At 40.4% G+C, this 23,464-nt stretch overlaps 2 protein-coding genes across 8 annotated transcripts; one reads left to right on the plus strand and one right to left on the minus strand.

Moving 5' to 3' along the window:
• Positions 1 to 2,297: 2,297 nt before the first annotated feature.
• dnajc19 (DnaJ (Hsp40) homolog, subfamily C, member 19) lies at positions 2,298 to 4,882 on the plus strand. The gene is made up of 6 exons (XM_030048818.1): positions 2,298 to 2,453; positions 2,885 to 2,936; positions 3,283 to 3,356; positions 3,690 to 3,769; positions 4,064 to 4,134; positions 4,711 to 4,882. The coding sequence occupies exons 1-6, from the start codon at positions 2,451 to 2,453 to the stop codon at positions 4,779 to 4,781; spliced, it is 351 nt and encodes a 116-aa protein (XP_029904678.1). The 5' UTR covers positions 2,298 to 2,450; the 3' UTR covers positions 4,782 to 4,882.
• Positions 4,883 to 7,055: 2,173 nt separating this feature from the next.
• fxr1 (FMR1 autosomal homolog 1) lies at positions 7,056 to 22,837 on the minus strand. Of its 7 annotated transcripts, none has more exons than XM_030049555.1 (18): positions 22,723 to 22,837; positions 19,471 to 19,523; positions 18,313 to 18,406; positions 18,153 to 18,224; positions 17,761 to 17,909; positions 17,354 to 17,447; positions 17,015 to 17,131; positions 16,126 to 16,296; positions 15,399 to 15,477; positions 14,705 to 14,814; positions 14,399 to 14,485; positions 13,166 to 13,394; positions 12,256 to 12,349; positions 11,821 to 11,942; positions 11,459 to 11,668; positions 10,750 to 10,827; positions 9,575 to 9,660; positions 7,056 to 9,122 (listed from the first exon to the last, which is right to left on the minus strand). In XM_030049555.1, the coding sequence occupies exons 1-18, from the start codon at positions 22,789 to 22,791 to the stop codon at positions 8,934 to 8,936; spliced, it is 2,103 nt and encodes a 700-aa protein (XP_029905415.1). In that variant the 5' UTR covers positions 22,792 to 22,837; the 3' UTR covers positions 7,056 to 8,933. The 7 variants fall into 7 exon arrangements, with proteins under 7 accessions (XP_029905415.1, XP_029905411.1, XP_029905410.1 ...); XM_030049551.1 differs by lacking the exon at positions 10,750 to 10,827 and adding an exon at positions 13,574 to 13,705; XM_030049550.1 differs by lacking the exon at positions 10,750 to 10,827 and adding an exon at positions 13,574 to 13,705 and having other exon boundaries at positions 11,821 to 11,936; positions 14,399 to 14,494.
• Between the last annotated feature and the right edge of the window lie 627 nt (positions 22,838 to 23,464).

A 23,464-nucleotide genomic window follows, 5' to 3' on the forward strand; every position in this document is an offset into this window, starting at 1 on the left:
TGTGCCAAGTACTTCAATATATTTGTCGAGATCTGACGAGGGGTTTTAAAAGCAGACATGTCTCTGCAGACATATCAAGCATTATGTAATTTGTCTTTTTTAAATCTTGGTAAAACAGGAATTTTTGCTGGAAGCTGTTTTCACATTCTACTTTCTCTCCTTTCTATATGGTTGGCATCTTGGCATTTAGTGAAAGGTGTTTCTCCTTATCTCCTCTCACCACATTACAAGCAGATATGAGACTTGTAAAAAGGGTATAAATGGCAAATAAAAAACATGAAAAGTTCTCTGTTACTAGACTGGCTAGGCTACTATTTTTTTCCCTGTAATTTGGGTTTGCAACGCCTGCCGGAAGTCAAGAAAACCACCCTAAAACCCAGACTCCGAGAGAGTGTGCACTGAGCACGTGCACAATTCCCCCTCTCCCGGTTGTGGGACGAAATTCAACCATGACCTGGAAACAAGAAATTGTAATGGTAGTGATCATTCTAAGGTGTTACTGTTGCTTGAATTAGGCATGATCGAGAACTTCAATTACTATTGAGAGACAAAGAAGAACAGACATTTTGACATTTGGAAAGTTTAGGATGTGTTGCATTCAGGGACCCTTGGACAGTACTATTTGGAAAAAGCACTACTGCTCCAGTAACTGCAGCAACCTAAGGCATCATGAGAAAATTCATTTTCTCATGATGCCAATGTCACATGACAGTGAATACAAGATACATCATAGAAACAAAAGCACAATCTAACACTGCACTACTTGAAGATGTAACACATAAAATCATGGGTCAATTGAATCAACAAGCACTTGTGAGCACCAGTGTTTTGTCTTTTGCCACATTTGAACACACAAATTATTACATTTTGCACCTTAATCCTGAGAGAAAGGGTCTGAATTTGTTGCATTCAGCTCCGGTTTTCAAATAAGGATATAAACCATGACAGTGATCATAAATAAAGATAGCATAGTAATAAAAAGAGAGAGTGAGTGTTTTGCTTGTGGTGAAAAAGTAATAATTGCTTACCCAACTCAATACAGCACTGCATTATGATTTAGTGAAGCTGCTGTAGGCGAAGACACTTGTTTCCCAGCACCTTCTAGAATGGATTTCTCCCCTGTATGATCCATGGGAACACATATCAACTATTAGCCAAACCTACATCCCTCTGGGAAAACTGAGTGAAAACAGGTCATAAATAGCCTACTTGTCCAGTGACACTCTTGTTAAAGTGAAACAAATAACCAAACGCAAGCTAATACCACTATAACCTAAGACTACTGTTAAATAATAGTAATATAAAACTCTGTAACATAATGTCATCATATATAAATAGGCAATAGTGAAACTTACTTAAAAATTCTGACAGTTGAACGCTGCTTTATTGCCAGGCCGAAGCACAGAGCAGTTAAAAGATGTTTTTGAAAACATTTTACCAACCGAAATTAGGAGACTGGTTAGAACAGGTTCGAACTAGCCAGCACCAGGTAACCCAGGTTATAACAGTCAGCTAAAACCAAACTAAAAAAAAAAAAAAAAAAAAAACTAGCTATAAAAAAATGTTTAAAATAAAAATTAAAACCACACTTTAGAAAAAAAAAAATAAAACTAACTGAAACATTACAGTGTTCTTGGAAAACTAACTGAAAAAAAAAAAAAAAAAAAAAAAATAGAAAATGTCGTTGTCAGTTTGGTCAAATATGCTGGACCGAAAAAAGCAAACCCATTCTGGAAACTAACGGACATTTAACTGAATTGAAAACAAAAAATAAAAATGAAATAGAATTTTTTTTTAAAAAAAAGGAAAAATACAAAATTGTAATAACTGCAGGTAACGTCACCCACCGCGGTGTCACCTAACGTTGAAACTGAGCTAGCTACCGTTATGTTAGTGAAAGACTTTCAGAAAATCTGAGAAAAGGGCGAACGAATACAACAATTATTGTGTGCCGAATTGAAGAGTGGGTTTTTACAGACCGTGGAAGACATGAAGATGTGCTTAATGTGGTGTGCGTGACTTTACAGAATGAAAAACAAAAAAAAAAAAATATTGAACAGATTAATGAATGGAGTTCCTCTTTTTGCTCTCTCTGTATAAAGACTAAGGGATATAGGATAATTATCTTCTAATTTTGGCGCCAACCTAGGTTGAAGTGAATAAAAACAAACCAGCGCATCTTTGTATTATTTCCTATCTCATCTTTAAGCATTATCAAAGTACCTTGGCTGTTCTTAAGCTGGCACATCAACAGTTTCAGCACCTCTGCTCTGACTTGGCTGCCGCCCCAGCTTCAATTTCTACGGTGTCAAACCTTTACGACAGCCGTGTCCTATTTCCGGCAGAAGCGTCTTGACAGGAGCAATGAACCGCCTCCTGTTCTATCAACACATGAGAGGTCAAAAGTTATGATCCTGTTCTGTAGCAGAGACGGCACATAGCACATAAACATGGTGAGTTGGCACTGGTTATTCACTTGCAAGAAGGCTAATGTCAGCGTTGTTGTATGTATGCTTAAGGGTTTACTGGCTAACGGACCTCGCTAACTTTAGCTTTAGCTGGCTAATGACTTACTAGCTTTGTGCAAATGTGCTTGGTCCCCTTGTGGAGACCACAGGGTCACTTCACTCTTCAGAGTTGAGTTCGTGAGTTATCCAGACAGTCTGCATGGTTAAAAATGTCCATGATAGCGTTTAAAAAGAAGGGCAGCATGTTGTAGCTTAGCTGAGTGTGATTGCAGGCAGCCATCATGCTAACGCTAGCTAAACCATTCGCGTGCTGTTTGTTTATATTGTGACAGTGGGGCAGGCAGGTGATTTTTTTTTTTTTTTTTTTTTACCCACAAATTTGATTATTTCTCCGTGTGCCTCTGTTTGGTGTGCAGGCCAGTTCCATGGTGGCTGTGGGACTGGCACTGGCAGCAGCAGGATTTGCAGGTGAGTAGCTTCCATAACACAGCCACACTGTTCACAGGTAGCATGCTGACAGACATGTCAGACATCTGTAGTGTTGTGCAGCTCTGAGTAGTTACTGCAACATGAACTCCTCATCTCTGTCTGTCTTGTCCACCACTTCATGCTCCAACAACCACCAGCAATCTGTTGGAATAATCTGTATTTACAACGAGGTTTGCTTTATTTCTGGAGCAGTCTTGCATCAATGTGAATACTAATGAGCATACCGTGTTAAGCAGAATATGTGGGTAAAGATGGTTTCACAATTAAATAGGTAGATAAACAGAGTTGAGGTGGGTTTAACCTCTGCCTCTCCGCTGTCTCCCAGGTCGCTATGCCATGCAGGCCATGAAACACATGGAGCCTCAGGTGAAACAGGCCCTTCAGAGCTTCCCCAAGTCGGTGAGTTGGAAAACAAGTGCACGTACACACAGATACACTCACTATTTGGCTAAATGTCTATTTGTGTCTGTGGTTCCCCCTAGCAACAGTGAGTTATACACCCCTACTCTTGATAAGCACTTTTGACAGTGAGGGCAGTACAGACTATAAAGTCTGGTGGATTCTGTAAATTGCAAGAAGTTTTCGTTTTCTTTTCTTTTTTTTTTTTTTTTTTTTTTTTTTTTACCAAGCAAACTGATTTTTACAACACCTGAAGACCTCCCAAAAAAGGGCTGGGTACCTTCCAAATACACTGGTCGACTCCGAGTTGTGTGACTGTGTGTGTCGTTGCAGGCTTTTGCAGGAGGATACTATAAAGGTGGATTTGAACCAAAGATGACAAAGAGAGAGGCTGCTCTGGTTTTAGGCGTCAGGTATACAGATACTCCACCCATCTCCACACCCTCCTACTATCTTCTCTTTTTGTTCAGTCCATCAGTTACAAATAGATAGTTTGATTGTTGGATTGATCTATTGATTACCTCTAATTTGATTTATGTGCATTGAAGTAAGACTTGCACCACACAAACTGTTCACCTTCTTTATACTCTCCACTACAGCAGAGAATAAGGCTATTACTACTACTACTATCTCTACTTCCACTAATGCTGCTACCACTTGCACTGCTATTAATAACAGTAGCTTACTTTAATTCCATTTTTCTCCAGCCCCACAGCCAACAAGAATAAGATCAGAGAAGCCCACAGAAAACTGATGATCCTAAACCACCCAGACAGAGGTAATGAAAACACTTGGTCCACCAAATCTTCAGCGTAGAAATCAAGTCCCGCCCGTTCCTAGTGCTTTATGCTTTATACGAGAAGCTATAGTCTACAGTGAAGTTTTGATGTAGACAGGCAGAAAATACAGTTTGACTCAAAAGATTTGGCCTCATTTGGGTTTGCAGCAGATTGTTGCTCCATAAAGTAGAAAACTGAAGTTACTTCTTCAAATTGGTGTCACTATATCCAATACAATCACCTTACAATGTACAGTTTACACCTACAATGACATTATATCTATAGGACACTGCCCCATTTTCTTATACATAATTATACTGTCTTTGTTAGATAGGGCATGTTGTCCAAAACAAAATGACTTCCATTGCCAAGTGCAGTAAATGGACAAGACTGTGTTAGTGACATTGTTACAGACATATCAACAACTTAAATGGTTAACAGTAAATACTTGTTACTTGTTGGAGTGTTGAGGTTTGAATCTTTTCTGCATTCCCAATATCTTTGCAATGACTGAAATTTGTCGTTAAAACCTAAAGAACTTAAACTATGGACACGTGTGTGTGTGTGTTTCCCAGGTGGCTCTCCATACCTTGCTGCAAAGATAAATGAAGCCAAGGACCTGATGGATGGCCAGGCTAAGAAATAAACTGCTGATCCTCTTCACGTTGTTGCACTGACTGACAGAGCAGTGGACTTTTTTCTTACTCTGAATGTGCCCAAATAAATCATGTATTGTCCAGTTTATTCCACTGTCTCTCATTAGCTATTATTTTTTTTCTGAATGTTGAACTTCTTTGACACATATTTAATAGGAATCATTGCTGTAAGAGGATTTTTCTCTCAACAAGAATATTAAATGTCAGCCTCTGACGATGACAGCCTCCTGCATGATCCTCTGCAGCCGAGCCAAGGTTAGGAGTTTGATCCCCACTTGGGCTTCCCACGTTTTGGATAACATTTTCCAACAGACAGGCATGTATGGGATGGGCTGTAAAGATTGGTCCAGGAAGCTGCTTTTTGTGGAGCTTAGATACCCTGAATGCTAAATTGACAAAATATTGCTGACTCAGTGTGGACAACGCTAACAGTTTAACAGGGTTTTTAATAGAGCTTCAGGAGTCAATCATCAAAATGAGAAACGAGGGCAAATCAGCATATAGTAGACAAGAAGGTTTGTTGGTACATTAGGGAGAAAAAAAACTACCATTTCTAATGTTCACTGTATTTTGTCTTGTTTGAAAAATAACTTTTTATTCATTCAGAGATTTGGTATAAGGATATGAAATCAACAAATATTCTTTCAAAGGCAAAAAGTGCAATTATACTATTTTAAACAAACAAAAATACTTTCAGTATATTAATTCATCAGCTCAGTATGTGATGAGATGGCTTTTATACAGTTTGAAACACTGCACTTTGTAGAGTATACTGTATATTGAACTTTTTTTTTTTTTTTCCTGGTTCGGTTTTACACCCCTACAGACAAGTATGCAACTCTTCAGCATTTCATGTCTGCCATAAAGATATCAGAAATAGTTCCATCTCTTCGTTCTCCACTACTTTTCCATTACATTTATTGCTGTTGATAATTGATGAAAATCTCCGAGCCTGTCACTAAGGCAAAACACCAATAATGCAGCCAAACAATAAAATAGCAGAAATACATGGATGACAGGAAAATCCCCGGCGTTTAATTCACTAATCATGTGCTTGCATCCTTCACTGTTATGGGTCAGGGATAAACACAAAAGATAAAGGCAAATAAAGCGCACAGTTCCGAAAAGTTTTCAATCAGTTGCAGGACAGAGAAATATCAGAAGGTAGAGAGAAATCTACAATCTGCACAGTGAACATGAGCTCCCACTGAAATATTTTGTCAGACTGATGTTTCAGCCAGGCAGGCCTTCATCTGGGTGTAAAAGCTGTGCACGGGTGTGGCCATACACTACTCACAAAAAGTTAGGGATATTTGGCTTTTGGGTGAAATTTATGGAAAATGTAAAAAGTTCACGCTACAGTGATATATCATGAAAGTAGGGCATTTAAGTAGAAGCATACACTGGTGATTTCCTCATCTCAAACAATTTCTTGAAACAAAAGCCAACAACAGTGGTGGATATACCACAACAAAAAATGTCAGTGTCAATAACTTGTCATGTGCCCTTGAGCATCAATTACAGCTTGACAACGACGTCTCATGCTGTTCACAAGTCGACTTATTGTCTGCTGAGGCATGGCATCCCACTCTTCTTGAAGGGCGGCCCTCAGGACATTGAGGTTCTGGGGTACAGAGCTCTGAGCCTCTACACGGCGACTCAGCTGATCCCATAGGTTTTCTATGGGATTCAGGTCTGGAGAAAGTGCAGGCCACTCCATTTGAGGTACCCCAGTCTCCAGCAGCCATTCCCAAATGATACGACCTCGATTGAGCTGGAGCATCAAACACCTGTTGTGAATTTTGCCGTTAAACTCCTTGTTAGAGAACAGCAACTTGTGCAAAAAGTACTGAAACACTGAACAGCTGGACGTGCATTCTAAAGTTTACAGAAGGTCACATTAAGTTCACCTGTAAAGGTTAGAATGCATTTTAGGTTCATTCTGAAATTTCACCCAAAAGCCGAATATCCCTAACTTTTTGTGAGTAGTGTATATGTACAATTTACCTTAAGTTGGGTGGTACATGACGTGCAAACCGTTGTAGTGCTCTTGATTTTAGCTTGACAACTCTCTGCACTTCGGCTCATCTTATTAGTTCTACATACTGCAGCATTATGAAATCTCAAAACTAGTAAGATGAACTGAGATATCTACCGTGTCAAGCTAAAATCAAGATTTCAGATTTTCCGTCATCTTGTCTAACCCCTGTATATTTCTGCAACCAGTATGTCATTGTGAGCCAGAGACCATTGGGTTTAAGATCTAGATGGAAGATCAAGTTTATTTAAGAACTACCTGCATACAAAACATATTGCACATCAACCAACCAGAACGATCCTTAAAAAAAAAGGAGAAAAAAAAAATAACCATACTGTAGTCGACCCAACAAAAACACTTGGGAAGTCAAACTCTCAGTAGTCCAAATTGTCACCTGCCTCAAAAAAATGTCTTATTAACGCCAGTTTTTAGTGTCAAGAAAAAGACAGCTTCTTTTGTTTATTTTTTTTTTTAAATACTGTACATTTTTTTAATAAATAAACCAAATAAATCTCCTTCCATACTGAAACAGTCATGACCAGTCGTCAGCCAGCCAGTCTGTGGAAGAACCATGAAAATGACATCATCGTCACCTGGGGTTGGTTTTCCAGAAGCATCTCAACATCAGGGCTGTCTTTGCCTGTTGGCTTTTGATAGAAAAGGGATCTTTGCATTAGCGGGCATGTAGAACGGGATGAAATGAACATATCATCGCCCTTATTAACAGAAAACATGCCGCGCATACGCCATAGTAAACCTGATTTGTTTTTTTGTTGTTGTTTTTTTTGTTGTTGTTTTTTTGTTTTGTTTTGTTTTTTTTTGAGGGTGGGTTGGGGGGTGGGGTTGAGAAACAGTATTCCAACTCCTCATAAACCTTGTTAAATCTGAATACACTGCCTGATGTTAAGCACAGAGATATCTTCGGGAAACCCAGCCCTGACGGCTACATCTCTGTCCAGCGCAAAACAGTAACAGACCAGTTTCCAGACTTAACTACAATTATTCTAACAGAAAAAGGTTACAATTCAGTGCAAAGAAAAACAACTCCTCTACTGTTTGTTTCTTTTCCAGACACACTGTAATAACAACATTTCCTCCTATAATAGAAGTGGTTGCATATTGAAAAACAAGTCAACAGAAAGCAGCTAACGTCAAACTCCTCAACAGATATATAAAGGATAACTGGACTCATCTTTTTTCACAAACAATAAGAACAGACACACCTGATTTTGAAAAGATATGCCACTGAAATCCTGTCAGGGTTTTCTCAGTGTTTGCCTGCTTGCAGTGCCAGAAAGGAAAAGATAGCACTTGAAGACGATTTATCTGGTTCAATTGTGGCAGGCAAGGGCAACTGAGTAACACAGAAATAAGTGAAGGGATTTCAGATGGTGTGCGGAGCCAGGCAACGACATGTTGAATCTACTCTCAAGGCACAACAGCTGATCACATGTATGTTAAACATACTTGGGTTTCCACCAAACCTACCGACACTGTGGTACTGCTCATGCAGAATGTTGAATTTACAAACAACTTTTGATGCACAAAAAACATCCTGGAAAAAGTTTCTGGAAGCATCATTATGTGAGGCCACCTGGTTAAAGGTAGACATTTTTTCAGCTCTAAAACCCTGGCCATTATATTCTTTAAATTTATGAAAAAAGAACTACTGCATTAATACCACAGTATGGGTTTGAATGGAATCCCTGTCTGCAGTTTTTAAATCCTGCATTCAGCCCGACCCCTCCTGAGCTCTCCACAGAGAGGGGACTGAAAAGTGCAGTAAGTAGAGATATCTGCAAGTCTGTGTGTGGGTGTGTTTAACTATCTTTGGCAAGCTCATACAAGAAGAACTATTGTAAAAACTGTAGTAAAATGAATGGAGTTGGACAGAGCCTGTCGAGGGTGGAGGGGGATAGGTGTAGACCTCGGCAAAATACTCAGTTTAACAGGTTTCAAATATTTGAAAAATAAAAAAGAACAGTGCTTGTTGTATTTTAATGTAAAGTTTCACGTTTGAGGCTGCTCAAGTGATAAGGAGTTTAAATCAAGCGCACCCAAGGACGTTCAAATATTTGAAACCGTCTGTTTTGCTCGGGTCTGATTAGGAGAGTCCGTTGACGACAGGTTCTGGGTTTGAGTCCCCCTGGTAGGAGACTTTGGCAGGCCTCTCGGAAGACCTGGAAGCTCTGGTGGCGCTGTTGCTGTCGCCGGTGGATGCCTTGTTGCTTGGGCCGTTGGCGGTTGCAGGAGCAGACTGTGGGCTGTGCTCAGCAATGGCATTCACCTGACCCTGAACAGACAGGCGGGGTAAACACAGCAGAGCAGAAAGGCTGGAATTAGCACACTGCCAATATAGTCACTTGAAACTTAGAAAAAGTCCAATTTTGGTGCATTTAAAATTTTTCTCTGTAAATTTCATTACATTCCCAGGACACAACTTTGTGAAGCAAACAAAAAATGCAATAAAAATTATGCAAAAAATATGTACATACATATTTATATATTTGAGCAGTTTGAGGGCCCAGATTAAACAAACAAAAACAAAAACTTATAACTTTTCAGAGAGTAACCTCCACAGTTACATGTGGGGAAAAGCCAGCTTGATTTAATCAATGGTGTCTGTAGCCACAATCAGTGAAGTTGTCACCTCCTCCTCTGGAAAAGACAACTTGTGGTAACTACAGACTACGTCTGGCCACCATTTATCAAAAAATGACATGCAGCAATTATCTGTGAACTAACCGCGTCCTTCTTGTTTTTCTTGGTTTCCTTGGCGTTCTTCTGTCGACTCTCAGACTCAGCCCTGGATATGTAGTCAGCCACAGTCACTAAACAGGCAACACAACAGGGAGAGACAAAACAAAAAACTGGTCAAGAGGGGAACTAGTTTGTTCTAATAGTGGTGTTGGTTCACCAAAGGATTTTTTCATTACAGTGGAATGCAGAGTGAAAGTACATGCCAATCGTGCAGGACCTGCACTGCGATGGGTGCGAAGACCACAACATTACTGGAGAAAACAGGAATTATTAAATTTCACTTCAGACAGGCAACATAAAATATAAAGACCATCCAAAGCCATTAATATAGTTCTGCCAGATGTTACCATGAAGCACCACATTTTTGTTACATCTCAAGTACTATGAGGTGCTGGTTAAAAAATAAATAAATTAGTACCATTCCAAACACTGCTATGCAGAGGACTGACAAGAGTCAGCATGCAGTTACCTGTTATTTAACAACAACCATGCTGTAGGTGTGTGGAGACCACATGGTGACCACTAAACCTGTATGGGAACGTCTGGGCATAAAGTTACTACATCTAAAGTCTCCAGAGGGCTAAACCAACATTATGAAATTAGGTTACTTCTCATGAGCTCACAAAAATGTTATTGTCAATACTGTGGTTTATTTGGCCGATCTGACAGTATAATTTTATTAAAGTTTTGTACATGTGTTTGCTGTACAACTGTTGAGGATTCTGGATCTATTGTGTGATTTTTTTTTTTTTTTTGAGGTAACCTTTGTGCTTTAGGAGAGACACTGTGATGCTTTGCAATGTTTCTTGATGTTTTGTAACATTCTCTGATGGCATGAAATATTATTCTTATTATTATTATTTTAAATTGACTGACTGAATTCATATTACTATAAAGGATTTTTAAATATTAAAAAAAAAAAAATGTGTGTGTGTGTGTGTGTGTGTGTGTGTGTGTGTGTGTGTGTGTGTATGTAACACTACATAATTTAGCACAAGCCAGCAGGACAAGCAAAGTTTAATAGGTTTTAACATGTTTTTTTGGTAAATAAGTTAAGACATTCAGTGTGTTGGTGGCACACAAACAACCAAACACCAGGCCTGATGCACACACCATCTAGCCAAGCCATCAGGAGGCTTACTGGTGGTTGCCGTAGTTACCTGGCTGCCTCTCCTCAGGCAGGCGGATGCGGCGACGGCGACTACGATTACGGCGCTGAGGTTTAGCTTCTGGGTCATCTAAGGGTGTTGGGTCATCAGAAACAGATGGATTGGGGGCTTAAGGTGTGGTTTAAACCAGAGCCCTGTCTCTGGAGTGCTGGCTTTTTTTATATACTCGCTTACGATGGAAATGAACCACTGCTTCATTCTGGACAGCGCTGACAGCTGAGAACAAGTGCTTCCCTCAAGCATCTGTTCAGCAACACTAGCGATGAGAGCTATTTAGTAAACCCTTGGACCAAAAAAAGACACCGCTAATGACCTACTGCCTTACTGAGATGTTGTGATGACTTGTTGTGGTTTTGTAGCTACTGCATAGTAGAAATATATTACTTGTATGCAGTTTTTTGGGACTGTGTGTGCCCAGGTAAGGAGCACTGTGATGGCTCCTCAGTATGGAAAGGATGCATGCTCTTTGTAAGTGGGTGTCAATTCAGCAGGGAACAAAACTACTAAAAACATAGTATCTCCCATGTTATATTATATTAATATTCTTAGCTATGTACAATTAAAAGCTTTTATCTTTTGTAAAGAGAGTGCCTTAGAATATATTTTAGGGAGAATTCTTTTTTTTCTGATTACCATCTTTGTGCATACTCTAAGGATTTTTCCCCAAGTTTTGTTTCTTCTCAAATCATGTGACGCTCACCTATTCCATTCTCACTCATTGAGGCGTTATCTGATTCGCTCATGCCATCAATCAGCGTGGCATCTTCGTCCGTTCTGCGTCGTCGGGACCTACGGCGGCGGTTGGCAGGCATGGTGGACTCACTAGCATCCGTGTCTGCTGTCTGGTCTGTCTCTGTGTTTGTCTCCAAGGCCCCGTAACCACGGTTACCTTCATGGTCCCGAGACCCGGCTGTAGAGTTTCAGTCAGAGACAGACATAACCGTAAATTAGAAGGATACATGTGTTTGAACAAAAGCTACCACACAACAAGAGTTGACAGGCGGGAGGGTGTGTGCATGTGTATCTCTCTGTCCCCCTGTGTCGTGTACCAGTGTATCCTACCAGAGCTGTTGCTGTATCCACCTCTTCCTCCTCTTCCTCTTCCTCCAGGCCCTCCTCGGCCCCTGCCAGCCCCTGGCCTCCGACGACTGTCTCTTTGTGGCCGTGGGCCCCTCTCCCTCTCCCTGTCAATCAGTCAGCCAATTCATCAATCAGACAAAATCTCTCACACAAGCAAATTCAAAGCTTGACATTAAAACTAAATGGAAAACTGAATGAGGAGCAAAAATTACTTTGCAAGAAATGTAAAATTTTGAAAAATACCGAGAAAGAAAAATACACCATATTCATTTATTCAAAAGATGAAGTAACAGAAGTGGTGGCGCCAAATCACCAGTTACTGGTGAGTAGTACTGTGGGGATAACATGGCCACCAGTGAAAGTTGAAACAGCGATCTCTTTTTTAAATTCCTGGGCTGACTCCAACCCTCCGCCCACCTGTCCTGGTCCTCTCCAGCCAGGGACCAGTCGCTCAGCTCGTCTCTGCGCTCTGAATCTGTCTCAGAGGCATTGGACTGCTCCGAGTTGGTGCCTGGTGGAAACACGCAAACATGCGAAAGGACAGAGAGGCAGACACAAGTAGACGTCAGCAGAGAGGACAGTGTGTGCATGTGCACTGTGTGCATGTCTGCTGCTGGTACCAGGCCTGCCAAAATACTGATGTGATAAACAATCAGGTTGGGAACTGATGAGAGCTTCATTATGACAAACCTTTAATGATTCTTCCTCAGAGATCTGATTACTTAAGAGATCCTTTCTAAAAAATATATTACCTTTATAAAACCTAAACATACAAAGTCTGTAACTCAGGTGACTGAAACACAGACATTTCAGTCAGTGAAGTGACTGAAGCTGTCAGAGTACTGACTAAAGTTTCAGCAACTGCTTTTCAGTGACAACAATGGAGGAATGATGTCAATTTAGTGACTGTGCAGGCCAATTGCACACAAACACAAACATTTTTATATTCGTTTTGCTACTGTTTGCTGACACTGCCTCGATTCCAGGAGAAATGGATGCAGTTACTGTGTGGTATGGCAGGCATTTAAGGGGTGAGTAAATGATACAAAATATATAGCTTTTTGGTGATGTATTCCTTTAAGACTACACTACGTATCATCACATGTTGACAGCGTCAAATGGCATAACGTTAGCTGAAAGAATGTGAAACTCAATGTACAGATACCATGTAACAGAACTTCAGTAGACTAAACACATCACACTGATGTTCAACAGTGCTGTCGCTTCTTAACAAACAATATAAAAAAGACAAACACTGTACAGTCTCTAGCAGCAAAAAAAATGGATGTTGCGTTTATCTGGTTTTGAAATGTAGTGAATTGCCTACCATATCCAGAGGTGTAGTTATGGCCTCTGCGCCCACGGCCTCGGCCTGAGTAGGAGCGACTGGCATGCAGGGAGGAAGAGGAGGCGGTGGCACTACCATCTGTATTGTATCCTCCTCCTCCTCCTCCTCCTCTCTCCCCTCTCTCCCTGTCGGAGGGTCGATGGCCCTGGGTTAACTGACGCAACTGTTCATCAATCTGCAACCGCTCCAGACGAAGCTGTTCAACCTCCTAAAATGGGAGAGGGAGAGAAAGTTAGAGAGAGTGCAGAAAAGAAAAAGATCAAGAAAAAAAGAGAGCAGGCAAGAAATAAAGAAATCCAGTGTGGTTGCGATTCTTTAATTCTTTCCGCAAGCCAAGACAATCACCAGGGTCATCAGTGGATGCACATGTATACTCATCATACACACATCTACAACGCATCCACTGTGTCTTGGGTGGTATATTCTGAATCTTGCTAGGCTGTTTCCCTGTGTATATTCCCCAATCTGTCTCAGCTGTTCCTCTAGCTGCTGGCCCTCTGAAAGAAGCTGCTGCATGTCCTGCACACACCATGGAAAACACACATACACCAAACACACACAGCACAACACATGCAAACAGCACAGGACACACATAAAACAGCACAAAATGTATACACAGCAAAATCTAACCCACAGCACAGTAAAGTGATAGGCATGCTGACTATTAAAAGCCAATGGAGTTAGTAATGACTACTGTGAACCAGACAATGTATCTACTGCATGCAAAGATAAATATCTTTTGAGAATTTTGTTTGGTTTTCTATAAACTGTGGGCCTGTAAAACAATTTAAGACTGTAAAGAGTAAGGCTATAAATAAACTTAAAACTTGGATCTTGCATGAGGGCTTCTAATGTTTTAATACTGATCAAGTTTACATATTTCACCATACTTTGAGGTACAGTGTAGGCCTTTCACAAAAAGGTTTGAAAAGCCAGTGGCCAAAGAAATGTCAGTTAACTGCTCTTGTATAACAGCTTTTCATGACTGGCGTCCATCATGGCATTTTACACTGCCAAATGAGTGAAACTCTCTGGTTACTAGTAGGGACATGCAAAGGCTGCCAAAGAACGTCTGGAAATGGAAGCTGTGGCATCTAGTGAAAGCAAAAGACTGGCAACCTATCATAACATGCATGCCAAAAACAAACTCTTCTTCCTGATTCAGCATACACACACTCACACTCACACATACACACATGCAATTGTTCTTACGTTGAGGTAGGAGATATGGTACTCCAGCAAGACCTGAACATTGCCAATGCTCTCCTTAGTGCCTACAAAGGTGAATGGCACCATTCCCTGTGTGACCAGCAGACACAAACACAACACCCAAAATCAATGCGGGCCAGCCATTAAATAAACCCTAGTGTGGAGAAAGTGTGTGTACATCATCATCATCAAAAACTGGTCACATGTTGGAGCTGGAGGCATCCTCAATATTCTACAAACAGCCGTGTAACCATCACGAACAACAGTGGTAAAAATGCAGTAATGAAGAAGCATTAGTTTAGGGCTTACTTCCTGTCGGGGCTGCTTGTTGTCATTGTCTCCCTCTATCCTGACCCTCACCACACCAGATTTGTCCACAATCTCCTGAATTACTTTTCCGTTCTTACCAATCACCTTACCTAGAAAAAGACATAGAGCAAGAAATACATGAGGAAATCACACATTCATCCATTAGTTTATTAGGCGAGTTTAGCTTTGTTATGTGACCACAGGGACCTACACAAATAGAGAAATCAGCTGCCCCCAAGGCCATATTCGGCATTTGTTACATTTTTGACAGAGTAAAATGGTGACAAAGCTGGATATGATACAATTCATTATACACTTCAATACAACAGTTACTTAATACATGTGCACCTGTAAGCACTATAAATAGAAGTAAATCAGAAAGATGACAAAGTGACTCCCTGGCTACCATAAGAATCAGCATAGCAACCAATTCCATTTTTCACAGTCCAGCAGTCATGTTAAGTGGGAATTACCAGCATGGAGCTCATCTTTGACCAATCAGACTGATTGGCATGGCTGAAACTGCCCTTTTGTAGAAGACGCTCACAGCTTGATGTGTCATAACACTCAAATTTCTAACACTATTTATCTGTCGTTTAACAGTCATGCTGTTCAGTAAACTACATGTAGCACATATGATCTACAGGCTCAAAGTGTGTATGAACAGGAAGTCAGAATGAGTAAATCTACATACCAACGAGGTTCCTGGGCACCTGGACAGAGTCCTCCAGAAATTCCAGGTAGCTCCTTGCCTTCTGCACAGCCTCTGCTGTCTGAATGACAAAACAGAAACACTTTAGCTGCGTTCCAGTCCAACATCTTTTTAAGCTCTGTTTTGGCCTTTCAGCCATGGCACTGTTTTACACCCGTGTACTCGCGGCTTTTCAAAAATGCTCCCAAAAATGTTTCAATTTGAAGACACTGCTCTGGTTTTGTAGTGTGCAGAAAGAAAAAAAGAGGTCTTTGAAAATGCTGATGTGGGAGTGTCATGTGATCTAGGCTGTAGTCTAATCATCGAGCATACACAGTCATGCAGATGCACAATAGGAAAGTTATGCCATGTTGGGGCATTTCATAGAGGATGGCCTTTGAAAAACAGGTTGAGAATGCGTAAGTAGCATTAATGGAACACCAAGGTGGCATTTTCAAATTTAGGGACAGGGAGTGTCCCTCATTAACCATGAATATAATCTGAATGTTTTACACTAGAAATAAAATCAGCTAATGCTCACACATTTGCAAACTCCACAAAAAATTACAGCAAAACTGACAACATCAACTTATTGGCTCTCTTTTTCTCTCAAGATGTGTTTCTTTTACAGGCGGAGGCTGATTCAGGCTCTCACTGTCTCTAAAACCTTAATTGTCATTTTCACCACCATGCACATACACACACACACACCACACATACATCACCCTACCTCTCCATAAATCCTGAAAGTGCCAGTCTCCTCGTCCAGCTCAATGGCGGTGACACCCGGGACTTTGCGTGCCTGCTGGATGTTGCTGCCATGGCTGCCAATGGCCAACCCCATCAGGTCTGGTCGCACCATAAACTCTTCCTGGAAGGATGAGGCCAGCTGCTTTGAGGACTGCACACACACACACACACACACACACACACACAAAGTTATAGGTCATTCTATGATTAATAATAATTCAGGTTCCGATAATACAAGATGGATGATCAGAACCGGCTGTAAAAGGTTAAAGTTCAAAGGGCATGTTCAAACTATTTCATTAGATTTACAGAGAAAAAAAGACACCCAAACAGCATTTTCTAGATAAAAAAAAACTGAAAAGAAAAAAGGTCACCTCAGGCACACTTTGTTTCCACAGATAACATTATCAGAAAACAAGACATCTGCACAATTTTCTGACACAAGAAATTTCACAACAGCCAATTTTACCCAATCAGGGCATCCTGCGCAACCAACATTTCTACCAATTCTTTCTATTTTTCTTTCTGCTTGTTGTTGTTGTTGTAAACTGCCAGCTGCCTACAGAGCGTGAAGAACTGTCTCTTTTGTGTTGTAACTGGTTGGTTGAAATCATGAGCCCTCTGCTGAAAAGTTTAACTTTTTATCAACTTGAAAAAGTATTGCACTCTGCACAAAAAGTGTGGTGTCTATTTCCAATGCAGCTGTTCCCAATTAACTTGTGCAAAAAAAAAAAAAAAAAAAAGACAGTGGCAGTGTGACACAAAAAAAACGCAGAGGCAGAGTACCAAACTATGCCTATTTGCCTATTTGACCTCCAGGTTGCCACGGTGACCAACTAACCACTGTGATGCCATGGCTGTCAACTGACCTCCAGGTGTTTAGTAGCTTCCTGGTTGCGTGACATCAACAGCAGCTTGGTCCTGATGCTGCGCAGATGCATGTCACTCAACAAGGAGACACGCTTCACTGTGGTCTCATTGGTGGACTACACATACACACACACACACACACACACACAATGGGACAGAGAAGAAACAGCTATTAGTCATCCACTGCGCATTTACAGTGGGAAGGGCAGAGCTGTTTAACTATTGCAGACTTCTAACAAGACTGAAATTATACACTACTACAGATTAGGTTATAAATGTTCAAATGCCACCACAGGATTAGAGTGATACAGCAACAGTGCAAAGCAAAACACTCTCACCATGACGACAAGTTGGCTGGTCTCAGGGCAGTAGGAGATGCGACAGGCTCCCACAGCTTTCTTAAAGTCCTTGTGAACCTGTTCATTCTGGCACCTGGAACACAACCAGAATAGACTACTTTAAAAGACTCAATCCTTAACCCAGTAGGACAGAACAAATTTTAATTGAATTGCAAAGGTCTTGTTGCAAACAAACTGTATAATCCCTGTGTGTACAACCTATCCAATACAAAAAAGTGTCTCTCCCTCACTGATGTGAACTTGGTTCACAATTCTGAATGCTCGGGAAATATATAAAATCAAGGATGAAAGATGCTATTTCATGGGGTCATTAACATGTGTAGTTCCAGCACAGACAGGTAGTGCAACGGTAGTTTATGTTGTGAGCCTGTGGTTGCTCTACATACGCCTCTTGTAGATCCTGAGGAACAGGGATAGTGCACTTGTAAAAGGAGCTCTTAGTGATAGCCTTGTTGGGGTTGACGAGACGCAGGCGCTCAAAGGTCACTATCTCATTGTATGTAGCATCGCAGGCTGCGTACTCAATCACATAGAACTGGACAGAAAAATCACAGAAACAGTTAACAGTTAGTTTATCATAAGAAACAAAACATTAACATGCAGATGCAAACCATTTGGATGTTTAAAGGTGTTGAACTTCAGTAAGAAAATTGCCTTCTGAATCATATACCACATTAACATAGAATGTTAACATGTTTTAATATTGTTCAAATCAGTTTGGATGTAAACACAGATACCAGGTCTTAAGAACATTATCTTCATAAGCAAGAATACTCACATCTCCTTTCATCATGCGGACTTTAGCCAGCCACCAACCACAGGGCTCCTGCTCATTGGCTCTGGAGAAGATCTGACAGGAGAGATACAAAAGAGAGTAAACAAACAAAGAGGGACAAAGAAAGAAAGAAATACAGACTGTGTGTGTGTATCTCCCTCACCTCCACCTCCTCCCCCTCTCCGATCTCCTTCTTGGCGTCAGCAGGAGGTGGCATCCTGACGTCACTGAAGGGCACCTGGCGTTCTGGCTGCCAACTGACAACAACAACAACAACAACATTTAAAAACAACATTGGCTGCAACAAAGTGCCAATGTCAGACTACTTTGTTTTAAATAAATATTGATTTGTGCGCTCTGTGTCAATTTGTTTGGATCCATACCACAATTTAAGCAACAAGGCAGTGTCTAAATGAAGCCTGGGTATACCACTCAGGCACATCCACTATGCATGAACAACTCAAGTGAAAACATTCAGGGTCTCACTGCACTAACTGCACTGTTAACAAAAGCTCACACACAGGCATTGGTGCTGTTAATGTCATTTGGTACATTTTTGTCAAGGCTTTATAAGGATTTATTTGATAAATACACAAATAAAATGTCAAATGGTTATTTTGTGGGAACTCCCCAAAATGGTTATTTTGAGGGAGTTAAAGGGCAGTTGATTTATTTAAAAATTATATAAAATCAATAAATTAGTCAGGTTAGTTGGCTAATGGTAAAAATAATCTGGAGATTCATCACTACAAAAACGATTGTCAGTTGTGATGCAACACCAAGCCATAACCCAAAACAGGTCAAGCTAATGATGTTTAAAAAGCATAAAGTGATGATCACTCTAAGACAACTGAGGATCAAGTGGTAGTGTCAGGTTTCTATAGTTTTGATTTCAGACAGTAAACAGCACACTCACAACCTTTAAGTTATGTCTGATGGTTAATCAGGTTTAACCTGATTAAACCTCAAGCATGCAGTAGTTTGAATGTGACTTCCATGATATCACACTTGTAAACAACATTTGGTAAAGTTGTGCACCAGCTGATTCTCTGAAGCACAGCAGCACTTTCAAAGCTTCCCATCAGCTCCACTTCCAGTCAGGGCAGGAAACTAACACATATGTCCTTAAGCTGATGGATTCCAAACATTTACCATCTACTTTCACTTTTTTGTCACAGTTCTCAAATTTTGCCAATATTTAACTTGTGGCTGTTATTACTTTTGCAGCTTGTTGACAAAATGACACTTAGCTTACAAGGGTATGGACTAAGCGTTTTTTGAAACAGGTGGAATACAGGTGCCTGAGCCAATAGAAACTCACTTGTTCTCGAAGGCAATGGTGAGAGAGTCATCGTGGACATCTTTGACAAAGCCCTGCAGGACAGACAGAGACAGTGTTTAGCTTAATGAAATACTATGACAGCCTACTGAAAGAAAACATCACCTATTTTAGTTTCACAAGTGAACCTCACAAAAAGGACAGAAAGAAACAGTGGTGATTCTTCAAGCAGATGTTCCCAGCTTTATAGTGAAAATAAAAACATAAAGAGAAGCAGAGTCATGTTTCACTAATTACTGCTGAATAACAGGTTTTGGCACAAGAACAAACTTGTGATTCGTAAGAGAAATTCACACTAATGTTCCGACATCTGGCCTGTAAATCAGTTTTGTTTGTTAGTGTTCATTATTTAAGTAACAGAAAATGAGAGGCTCGTGTGTGATTTTATTTACAAAATCAAAGATACTTTTACACACAGGCCTCGAGTGTTCTATTGCTTTTACACAACAGTTACAATTTTGTAGCAACACTATTGTTTTTGTCTTACATAAAACACTGAAATTAAGTCACAAGTATTTTAGTGTTTTAATGCTCCACCAAAGTGTTCTCCCCAAACTAAAGCTTGTTCAGCATCATAAACCAATCAGAGTCAGCTCCTTTCAGCTTAGATGCAATGTTACATCTGTTCAGGGTGCTGCTTTCAGGCCAACTGTTTAAGAAGTTGGGTGTGGGAGCCCTGGTGATTCACTGTGTAGACCGTGTACGATGTACTACTGAGGCTAAGCCACAGCAGGTTGGGTTTGAATCCTGCCCAAACCCTTTGCTGCATGTCCTCCCCTCTCTTTGCCCTGTCTTTCCTGTCCCTGTCCACTGAGCTTGTCTAACAGCTTTCAGTTCATACCACTGGCCAAGTGCTGCTTCATTTTTACATTCTCCTCAAAGATGTTTAAGATCTACCTTCACACGCTCAAGAAAAACAAATCATTATTATAAATACATGATTAAATTAGAAAAATGTTTTAAAGGCAGTTTTAACAGTTTTAAAGGCAAGTTGGATTTGTCATCAGTTTTTGTTACCCTCACACCTTCCTTTAAACCTAACCAGAAGACACAATACAGCGCCTCAGCTCTCACTCTCACACAGTTGTATTCATTGTCAGAGGTGTTTTGAAAATCTCTAGCCAGAATGAGCTCATTGTCTTAAAATTAAATTGGAAATTGCTACTGGCACCAAAAACTGCACATCATATAGTTCCTAATAACAACCACTATGCACAACAGATCATACACAGCAGACAGACACAGGACGACAAACACTGAACATCTGATAATTAGGTAACAGCAAATACTTAACTGTATAGGCTATTCAAGACAATTCCATGTAATGATAAACAAAATTTAAATACAGAGTGAGTGTGCAGCACTGGTAGCACATGTTGGCCTGAGAGCAATACCAGACTTTGATATCAAACATCATGTCAGAAATCATACCTGATATAATAATTAAAATCATTTAAATGCAGAAAAATGTATGACAGTTGTCCAGTGATCCCAAGACTGTTCATAAAAAGTAACAGCTGGTAGCGGTTGTGCTGGTAGTGATAATTCGGTGCCACAACAGGTGATGGCAGTGAAAATCAGAGCATCCCTAATGACTGCAAAAGTAATGCCAAGAGTGCTGTGTGTGTGTAAACACTGGATCGTTGTTACCTTCTTTTACACTGCACAAGTAAGACCTGAAGCTATGGTGGAAAGCAGTTTATTGCTATTTTGCAAAACACTAGTCTAGGCATCAAGAGACCACCTGGGAGCTAAAAGTCATCATTTCCATCTTCTGGCTTGAGAGCTACATCATTTCTTCTAAATTTGCACATTGACCTACCTCTATGCGCATTTTATACACCCATGCACACGTTTTTTTCTGTTTTTTTTTTTGTTGCACATTGCTTTTTGCACACTGGCTTGTACTTAGATCTTATTCTGTTGTCCTTAGATCTTATTCTTTTTTTTTTTTTTCATCTTTTTTATTTTATTTAATCTGTAATCTGTGGATACTGCTGAAAAACTGTGAATTTCCTGCGGGATGAATAAAGTATCTATCTATCTATCTAGCTAGCTAGCTCCTAACAGAGACATTTAATCACACAGTGCTGTAGATAGCAATTCAGGATTTTAGAATGAGCAACTGGCAAGCAGGGAAGAGGATCACACAGGACAGCTCATAAATCCAGGTTTGAATGGGTAGGAAAAAGCGGTGATGACAGGAGCAGTATGGAGAAGGAAGGAAAAGAGAAAAGAGAGAGGAAGGAGGAAAACCTGCAGGAGAGGAGCTGAGGAGAAGAGGAAACAAGGAGAGGAACCAAGAAGAGCAGTGGGGAGGAGAAGAGGGGCTTATTCATTGAGACAGCAGGTCTAGAAATAGCTTTTAGGTATCAGTGACCCTCTCCTGATAGGACAACTGGTCTGGATTGACAAGGAACAGCTGGCTGACGCACGCACACACACACACACACACACACATACACACACACCAAATAGCTTTGGCATGATGCAGTATCAAATAATAGCCAGCGATAGACTGTCTGGCATGTTAAGTTTGATGAGTGCTTCAAACTCACTGATAGAACTCATGTTAGGCAGCGTTGCACCCTCATCAAAAAGCCATCCGGCCTTTTAACGGACGACACGTTAGTAGTTTGATTAGTCGATTAAAGGAGTAACGTCAACACTGCTAAGTTAACCGAATATACAACATACATTAAGTATAGCAAACCACCCAAAGTTAGGTAAAGGTATTCCGGATTGGCCAGTGTCGGCTACACAAATCCAAATGTCTGTCTCAGGAGTACACAGGAGCAGATTTGCTGCTAACGCCAACTTTGTTTGGCATCATCTATTTGGCGATAACATTTAGCTAGCCGAACAACAAGAAACACTGGCTAACTTTAACCGCAGTACAGCTGCAACAACAACTCGAGTAAATAACAACAACAGCCGCTGTCGATGATAGGTTTCAGTTATGGCGGCTAAACTTGTGTTTCTTCAACTTGGGACCTCAAAGAGCCTTAATACTTACAGGTGACAGTTTGGGGGGGACTTGTGAGCAATGCTAGCTGAGTTAGCTTCCCCAGCTAACTTTGGCTAGCTCGGCTAGTAGGAGCTATTTGCAAGCAGGTACCGTGGTAAACTCTCTCTAACAGCTGGGATGTGCTACCGTGGCCCATTAGGCTCTCCATACATTTCATGTTATAGACAACACAGCGTCTTGTTGGTGCGTAATAAGTCTGTATTTACCTTGTAATAAGCTCCGTTGGAGCCACGGACCTCCACCGCCAGTTCCTCCATATTGGACACGCAAAGCATGTTGGGATGACAGGTGCTCCTTGAAGCATCAACTTGAAAAGGAAAAGTAACCGGACAGAAAAGCTGCGACTTGAGACACAATGCTGACTGTGAGGCTCTGTGTCTGCAGCTGGACAGCTCAAGCCTCACAGAGAGATAAACAGATAGAAAAAAAAAAAAAAAAAAAACAACATTAACTATATGCAACAAAATAAATAAAGTGAATACAAAAAATAAGTGAAATAAGTAAAAGAAATAAATGTAACTTGCCTACAAGAGTAATTAAAAAAAATTAACCAATACTAAAATATATCTATAGAATACTGATAACCCTTTCACCTTTGAATGGACTATATGTGTAATGAAATACATCTGCAAAGTATCTATTGAATAGAATATGTATAGATAAAACAGATGTATACGCATAATGTATAATTTTATTTCATAACTGGACTGCCACCATAGCATTATAAGAGAAGGGAGATTTTTGTTACACCTCAGTTGAGGATGTAATAGATAGTAGTTTAAATTGTAGCATTAAAATGCACAATTCACTGGGAGAGGAACCTCCTGAACAGCTGCTTATTTCTGAAACTACTGAGTTGCACTCACTGACTGGTTGATGTGATGTTAACTAATATTAATAATGTTGATGACCCCTATTAAAATGTATTTCACAGAACAGAGGAGAAAG

The sequence above is a fragment of the Myripristis murdjan genome, chromosome 4, assembly GCF_902150065.1.
Source record: "Myripristis murdjan chromosome 4, fMyrMur1.1, whole genome shotgun sequence".
NCBI classification, from domain to species: Eukaryota; Metazoa; Chordata; class Actinopteri; order Holocentriformes; family Holocentridae; genus Myripristis; species Myripristis murdjan.